Source organism: Homarus americanus, unplaced genomic scaffold (assembly GCF_018991925.1).
Source record: "Homarus americanus isolate GMGI-L3 unplaced genomic scaffold, GMGI_Hamer_2.0 scaffold34533, whole genome shotgun sequence".
NCBI lineage: Eukaryota > Metazoa > Arthropoda > Malacostraca > Decapoda > Nephropidae > Homarus > Homarus americanus.
In genome coordinates this window covers 72,501-81,371 of record NW_024756494.1, presented here as the reverse complement: position 1 = coordinate 81,371, position 8,871 = coordinate 72,501, and the positions used below count along the sequence as shown (strand labels likewise).

Below are 8,871 nucleotides of genomic sequence, written 5' to 3'. Positions count from 1 at the left end.
ATAGTTGACCTCCGTGATGTAGGGCGGCGCTGGTTGCTGACCTAAACACGAGGTGCGGCTGAATTCGTGGGTCGGCTCGTCAGCGACAAACAGCGTTTGTAGGGGAGGAATCCATTACAAATAGCACCAACACTAATACTTTAACATCACGAGAATTAGTAGCTTCTCTTCACTACTGTGGTAGTCCTTGCCCACGAGCAAAGTGATGGTCAACCTACTCTTGCTGACTCCAAACACTCAGACAATTCAGGTGAATACATACAGGTGTACTCGGAGGAATAACACAGCCACCATATAGCCCTACTGAGTAGTGGACTCATCCATAACAATGACGGGGGCTGGCAGTTTGCTCGGCCTGTGATATCATCAGGGTTGACAGTGAACGCGCCAGGTGAACGGCTGGCTAGTTGACAGGGCCCTCCCCAGAGGAGGTGGTTATTCCTGACGCTCGTGGTTCACGAATTTACCTGAGCTTACTACACTTGAACCATCTCCCAAACTAGTGTGGAGGTCGCCCCAATCTAAGGCTCTGCCGAGAGGAACCGTGGGGTGGAGGAGTTTCAGATGCTAGATCAGTTTGTTGACATGAACGTCAACGTTTCAAAAGGACGCTAAGGGAGTAAGAATACTTCACTTAAAGCACATCAGTTACGTTACTGTATCACTTGCATATTCATACTATTAACTAAGTCAAAATCACTTAATGTGGCGAGGCATAACACGGAGCCGGACATTACTTGTGGGTGGAGGAGTTTCAGATGCTGGACTGACTCGAGAGCGTCAGTGGCCCGCACATCTCCTTTGCTCAGCTCCGAGTTCCATCACCTGGCAATCCATGCCTCAATGTGTACTACGTTACTGTACACCCTTGACGTTTGAAGCTAAGACTACGAACCTATTTCCATTTCCTAAGATTCCCTTTTTCAATCTATGCTCTGACTGAGCTGCTCGAAGACATGAATTAAATTGATTTGCTGTTCAGGATGGCAGTCCTGGTAGGCGGAGTCACAAGTAGCATCCGATTAAGATCTGCTAGATTTTCAAAGATACCTGGTCTGATAGTTCCTTCAGGTTAATTAATTACTTTCGTAATTAACATCCTTACAACATTGGGTAGCGAACATCAGATTCTCTGATGTTCATATGTGAAAGAGGGGTGACTTCAGCCCTCGGTCAACAATCACTGGCATCCTAGGGCCGACGTCAATGATACCTCAATTTACTATCGACTTTACCGACTTATATTGATAATACCATACAACAGTAAATACAACTGAAGCTTCCGGATATCAGTCACAACGGATCTGAATACTTCACATCGTAATCAGACATCTCCATAGTTGACGCGAAAGCAAGGGTGTTCTTGATTCTACCAACCAAATGCATGTAAACACCCTAAAATGCAGTTCTAGTATACTTGAGTTTTTCCGGTAATGTGACATAGAAAACGGAGGACTTAGATCTCCTGAAGTGGTTTGAGAACGAATGTTTCAACTGGGAGACTCAAAAGGTTTACAGGTTATGTGGGCGTGGACCGTAATATGAATTATTAGGTTTTAACAGACTAGCCATGTCATTATGACCATGACAGTAACACTGTAATAACATTAACAATGAGACGTTGGTTCAAGTACGATGTTTGGGTCAGTCTGTTCAATAAAGTACAAACCCAGGCGCAAAAGCCAAGGGCTCGGCCGACTTGAGTTCGACATAAGCTCGGGTAACCTCCTTTGACCTTTCCACTGGCCTGTGTTGTCAGTTGACCTTGCCTACCAACTGGGTGATGAACTCTATGGTATATACGCGTTGTTGAGGCTGGCTGGCTGAATTTAAAAGCCATGTATTTTTGCCTTTTTAATCGTGTATTGATTTAGCTGTCAGTGATATTGGCAACCTTTAAAGTAATCTGGTTTGTTCATGGATTAACTTCATGTCTTCGTGCTACTAGTGGTAAGCATATGTAAATATAGTTATACTTCCTTTATTTAAGTTTCTTTTACTCCAATCATCAAGTATTCAACCATACATTATAAAGGTAGCTGGAGTTGTTCTCGGATACAAATTTAAGAACCATATATTGTACTCCTTTAAATACCTTTCACTTTTTGTTTGTTACGAGCTCTACCCCTTTGACACGTAACAGTATTGAAAAATGTAGACGCCATAGCAATCACCGAAAATTAGATATCTGGCGAGCAAGAACTTTTATCAGAGTACCATATTGAAGGGTACAACCTTTTTTCACAAGGGCAGGGAAGGAAGGAAGGGGCAGAGGTTGCACTTCGTCAGGGATACATTAAAATGGATGTATTAATAAAACAATAAAAGGGTGAAATAGGAATTGAGTATGTATGGGTAGAAATTGTAGAAGGAAGAGAAAAACTCATTATGGGAGTGATTTACAGGCCATGCAAGTCTAGGGAAAGAAGCAGCTCAGTCCATATGGCAGGAAATGAGAAGGGCAGCAAGAAACAACAACCTGTGCATTATGGGGGATTTCAACTTCAGAAATATTGACTGGCACAACATTTTAGGTGACTATGACTCTGAAGACTTCCTAGACGCAGTACAGGACTATTTTCTAAAACAACTAATAACAGAACCTACTAGAGGTGACAATATATTAGACCTAGTATTAACAAATGAATAAATTATCAGAGATATCACAATAGGGGAAGAACTAGGGAACAGTGATCACAAAGAAATTAGGTTTACAATCTCTAAATTGGGAAAAAGAAAATTATGACAATATGGTCAGAGTCCCCGACTTTCGATCAGCGGATTATGAGGGGTTAAGACGGTACCTAGGTGAGGCCACCTGGGAACAGTCAGGTCATTGTCCGGTAGGAATGGGTGAGGTCACCAGCGACACAACAGTTGATGACGACTATAATTAAATTCACTAGTATACTACAAAAGCAAAGGAACAAAATATATCATTCAGAAAAATTAGGTCAAATAAGAATGAGCCAAGGTGGATGACCAAAAAACTTAAACATGACATAGGAATAAAGAAAGGAATTTATAAGAAATTAAAGGGGGGAGGAGCATCTCAGAGATAGGTATAAGGAACTATCTACGAATGTTAAGAAAAATATACGGAAGGTAAAGAGGGACTACGAAATCAGGATAGCAAGAGAATCCAAGGCAAACCCTAAAGAATTTTTCTAGTTATATAGGACAAAGGTCAAGGGCAAAGTGGGGCCTTTAAAGTCAGAGAGAGGAGAGAAGTGATCGATGATAGTGAGGAAATTAGCAAAGCATTAAACAGCGACTTCTTATCAGTTTTTACAGATAGATTAGAGAAACTAAACTTGCATTCAAAAAGAAAGACGGGGAGATATGATAGAAGTATCTAAGTGGGTGAAAGGAATCAATACAGGAGATATAGATAAAGTTCTTATAATATCCGAGCAGGATAGGACTCAGTAGCGCAGCCTGACGGTTGGATAAGTAAGTTTAGGTTTAGGGAGGGAGATAGGAAGAAACTGGTTCGCCGTACATAGGTGGTGGACGAGTGAACAAGCTTAGCAACTTTGTAGTAAGTGCTGATGCTGGGAAAGTTTTAAAAGGAGGCTAGATGATTCCTGAACAATAGAGAGTGGTTGTAGTTCTCGACAGGAGCTTTTGAACTAGGAATATTAAAACACTACCGCCTTCCAGGCTGTTACCAAAGTCACCCCGGTGGTTGATTACCGAGGGTCGCTTTGAGGAAGCTCTGAAGATCATGACCAAGATCGCTAAGATCAATCGGAAACCGCTACCTTCTGACCCCGTCGTCCTCGCTGCTATGGAGAACATCGTTAAGCAGGTGAGACCAAGAACCATAGTGTTCGAGGAAACTAAACCCTGATGGGCTTGAGTGTCCACTTGTCGCTCATTTTCTGTCTATTTATATTTCCATCTTTTGGAATTATTCCTCAGAGGTGTCGTTTCCTCATCCACTTCTTATGTTTTATATTAGTCAATACTTTTGAACCTTTAGCTCTACTGGCTTCCTGTCTTATATTATCTTCTTCTGGTAAACTACACCTACAAGTGAACGTTTCCTCACCATCTGTTGCTATCCCGTGTTTTAGTCAGTATCTGCATCTATCAGTCTCAACATTATTTGTATTGCCGTCATCCTCAGAAATTTTTGCTGTATTTCCAGGGATCTCGGGAGAAGGAGGAAGACCAGACCGACAGAGAGGCCACCATCATGTCTCGCTTCCTGGCAGTCATAAAGCAGGTCGTCATCTTGCTGACTATACGCCAGCTTAGACTGAGAACCTTGGTCGTGTTCTTCTGTTGGTTCGCTGCCTCCATGGTCTACTATGGTATCGCCCTCAATGCTACAAACCTCAGGTATGTCGTCTTCCTAGATTGTCATGATCTATTCTGTAATGCCATAGGCCAATACACTAGCTGGATGGAAATGTAGAATCTTATTTATGCCAGTGATAAAGCGTTGGTTCATTTGCTATTATCATTCCAACACATACCGTTCGACAATAGGATTTTAGTACCTCCTGTCTTTTCTTGTGGTTCCAGCAATGACTCTCGTGTTGATATCTGTGGTTCCAATATTGATCTTTTCCAGTGCTATTTTTCCCTCGCAGCACTGACACTTTGTACATTTGGTCCATCTCTTACAAAAATGTCAATTCTATCATTACTGTTGTGATTGATTTGTTTCTGCTGGAATAGAGTGAATATTTTTTGCCCTATTTATTTGAGCACTCCTTTATTTTTCAGCATAAAGGTTAAACTCTGTAACTGTCGTTCCAATACTATATATTTACTCGTCTTCCAGTACAAAAGACAACTTATCCTCTTGTCGTTTCAAAAATGACTTCTGGTTTGGTTACACTATCATGGACACGAACTTTTGCCTTTATCACTCAGACCTCTCGCTCATTCTCTACCAATAGTGGTGTTCCACAGAGTTCTGTTCTTTCACCTACTCTCATCCTTCTTTTTATCATTGATTTACTTCACAGTACGACTAACTCTATCCATTCTTATGCTGATGACTCTACTACTCACTTTTCTTCACATTTTCCCCATCCCATTAATTCTCAAATTAGATCTGTTTCTAGAGCTGAAATCATTTCATCTATCAATACGGATCTGTGCAGCATCTCCGAATGGGGAGGTAAAAACTTGGTTCAATTCAATAGTAATATAACTCAGTATTTACCAAACACACTTTCCAAATTAGATGATCTCCTACCAATCACATTTCAGGACGCAATCATTCTGCCAAGTTTTAAAATGGATATGCTAGGTCTCACCATTTCCTCTGATATGTCATGGAAGCCACACATCCGCAACATTGCTAAAGCTACCGCCCTAAAGCTGGGAATGCTGTAAAGATGCCATAGCTACTTCACTCCTGAGCAGTTGCTTCACGATTATAAGGGAATCATTCATTCGTCCTAACTTAGAGTACTGCTCTCATATCTGGGGTGGCGCTTCTTCTGTTCAACTGTTAGACAGCGTGGAATCAAAGGTATTTAGTCTTATTGACTCCCCTTCTTTAGTTGATAATCTTTCTTCTATTTCTCTTCGCCGCAATGTTGCTTCACTCTCTCTCTCTTTTACAGGTACTTAAACGGGCAATGTTCAGTGGATTTGGCATCCTGTGTACTGCTCGACTGGGGTCACTACGCCTAAGGGGATAACTTAACTATAATCTTAATTTTAAAGGTTGCTGCTACCAGACCACCTCTGGGCAGTATGTAGCCTGTTAGGTAGCGTGTAGAGTGGACTAGGCATTGGATTAAGTTTTTCATTGACCAGATCGATAAGGGGAAAGAAGGGTGAAACCATAACATGTCTTAACTAATTTATTGCTTATAAAACATACTGTAAAAAAATACAAGTGAGTTGGCCTTCCTCAGAAGAACAACGATGATTTTGGTTACCCTTCTTACACTATCACTCAACACGTCAGATTGTACCTGTATTACGGTGATACATTCCATTTCCTATATGACAACATACACGATAATACTGCTACCAGCAAATTACAACATGGGTTCACTACCCAACATGGGATACTTCTTCCAGAATTACCCCAAACCCATACAACAACACTGTGGACATATAACTTCAAGGCATGTCCCAGGGTATCACACTGGCGCCTGTAACACTGATGATCACTGTGGTGGTCTGTTAAAGCCAAACACGTGGCGAGTCTGGGGTCTAGCTCAACGAGGTAGAGTGGAGCTGAATAATCATGCTGAATTAGCGCCATCGCTCCTATATTGACCACTGCTGAAGATCCACCGGTTCCGAGCGACCAGTGGGGTTTCAATTAAGCCCACCCTCGATCTGGGGACAGACGGGAGATGACGTGACGGGGGACAAGGGACTGGGAAGCATGATGACAACACAATCACAACAAATCTCTTGCCTGGAAACGACAGCGACATTTACGTTATATTACTTCTTACACTGGGTGAATGACAATTCAACTGTTAAAGCATGAACACTGATGAACACTGATAATTCACTACATTGACTAAATCAAACTGAATGGCTAGAGAACACAGAACATACTTGGGGACAGATGGGAGATGACGTGACGGGGGACGTCTCTCTTCCCGGTCCCGTGGTATATATACCCCTGAGTTGCCAGCCATCTCTACTCACGCAATGACAGAAATAACAAACAAACCAACTGTTACTCATTCAAGGATGACCCTCAGTTGGCAAAGGTCTGGCGAATTACTAAAGTTGATTATACAGACTAACCCAAGATTGAGTTTGCCAGTAGAGAGTGGAATAAACGTATTGACAACTGTGTTCGGCACGGGACTTACTGGAGGTCCTGTGTAAAACGAATGGGAAAAACACGTCTCTCCTTAATGCTATGAATACATACAATTAATATTATATAACCCGTAGCTGGGCACAATACAACACATGATTCCGTAACATTCATTAGGCGAGTTAGTCTTTATCAATGACCCCTGTTTTCTGAGATCCTACAAGTGCGGTGGATTTGAATGTTATGTAGTGTAATATGAATTAAAGGGGGTTATTAGGAATGACAATGATGTGCGCAGTACACTGTGTACTGCCGGCAAGGCCGTAGGCTAGTAAAACTCGTGTTGCCCTCGGTCCCCACAGTTTCTCTGTGGTTGTCAGTCACACTAGAATAACCCGTTATAGTGCACCCTTCTTTCCTTACACAGCCAAACTGTGCAATGCTCTGCCCTATTCTTTGTTTCCATATTAATACAATCTGTCTCATTTTCAAAAGCTGGTTTTCAGGCACCTTTGTGGTGTAGATTAATATAAGCTTTTTCTTTTCTATTTTTAATTTCGTTTTACTTTACAGATTACAGATTGCCCACGAGGAAGCTAGTTTATTGGGCACCCCCTTGCATCCTGTGCAAGGTGAAGCGCAGAAGCGTTTACAGTGCCCAACTGGGAAGCATGCGGAGTTCATGCTTGCCTTTATGACTCATGCATTAAGGGCGTAAAAGGCCTGAAGGGTCATGGGTTTTGTCAGCAAGTTACATAAAGTGACAATGATGAGTGTGTGGGGGGGAAATTCCCGGTACAATTCATCTGTTTATGGCAGTGTGGCAGGTCCCTAATAATGTCAAGTGCCAGGCCTGTCACTAGGAGGAGGGATATCTGGTCAGGGAGGGAAGAGGTGCCATCCCTGTAGGGGGAGGTCATAGGGCAAATGAGGATGTGGTGAAAGAGAGTGTGAGAGTCTGTTGGCCACAAAGTTTACAAACAGTGCGGCCAGGCTCAGGGTTGCCAATGTGCTAGGCGTGGCGAAGTACAGTGGGGGTGGAGGTGATATGGTGTGGTGGGATAGGTACAGTAGAGGTGGAGGGAGGCACATAGGCATTGACAACATTGAGGGACACACCTTTTAGTGTTATTGTGATGGTGTGTTCGTCGACATGTCGGTGGGGTACAGGTAGCCGGGGGTGGTGTCCTCAGGTCCAGGTAGCCTTGGTGGAGACAGCTCAGACACAGGAGCGGGAGAGGCTTGTGGTGGGTGGTGGACAGGTTGAGGCACCAAGTGTTGTGAGGACGAGGCAGGACTTCGTTCGGGGGCAGCAGGACACACCAGGGCAGGCCCGGTAGGCGCTACACCAGTAGTGAAGGCCACCGGCGGTGGAGTAGGCCGTGAGCAGGGGGGGGCTCACAGGGGGACCAACAGCTTGTGTCAAACCAGCAGAGAGGAGTGACTGGGTGGCAACAGAGGGCAGGAGTAGGTGGGAGATGGTGGTACAGAGTGTAGCGAAGAGTTGTTCAATACGGTTGGTAAATTCTTGGAAGAGGGATATGATCTGTGTCATGTCACTGGCGGGGGGTTGTGGGGGGGCACCGGTGGGAGCACAAGGCCTGACAGCCTCAGAGTAGAGACGGGGAGGAGGCCCAGTAGTAGTTGAGTTAGGAGACGGCCGGGACTGCTGTGTTGTAGCCAGTTGAGGCCAGGCAGAGGCAGGTGTTGTTGAAGAAGGCGTTGCTGGAGACACAGGGTACACAGGGGGGTGTGGCCCGGAAGACTGTGGAAGGGGGGCGTTGTGGTAGACTTGGCCTTCGGGGAGGCTTTTCCTCTGGTACAGACGGGCGATTGGGGCATTGCCGTGAGTCAGCATTGTGCCGGTCGCCACAGTTACAACATCTGGGATTAATTACATAGCTCACCCCACCACTATTAAGGTGGTCTTTGATTTTCTGGGCACAGGCGGCGGAGTTGTGGTTACGTGAACAGAAGCGACATCTCGGCCGATCACGACGACAGCAGGCAGTGAAGTTGTGACCCCAATGAGAACAGACAACACAAAATGCAGGCTCAGGATGATAGGCTTCTGCTTGCAGTGGGGGTAAGAGTGGGTGGGCATTCACAGTGGT

At 44.1% G+C, this 8,871-nt stretch overlaps 1 protein-coding gene across 1 annotated transcript in view; it reads left to right on the top strand.

The window, feature by feature from the left end:
• Positions 1–3,663: 3,663 nt before the first annotated feature.
• Positions 3,664–8,871, top strand: part of LOC121856874 (solute carrier family 22 member 5-like) — a gene marked incomplete at its 5' end in the record, with an annotated part of 8,333 nt that continues 3,125 nt past the window's right edge. The window contains 2 exons of the mRNA XM_042352647.1: positions 3,664–3,811; positions 4,154–4,347. Of these exons, the coding sequence (XP_042208581.1) occupies positions 3,664–3,811; positions 4,154–4,347 (342 nt within the window). The remainder of the gene's footprint in view (positions 3,812–4,153; positions 4,348–8,871) is intronic.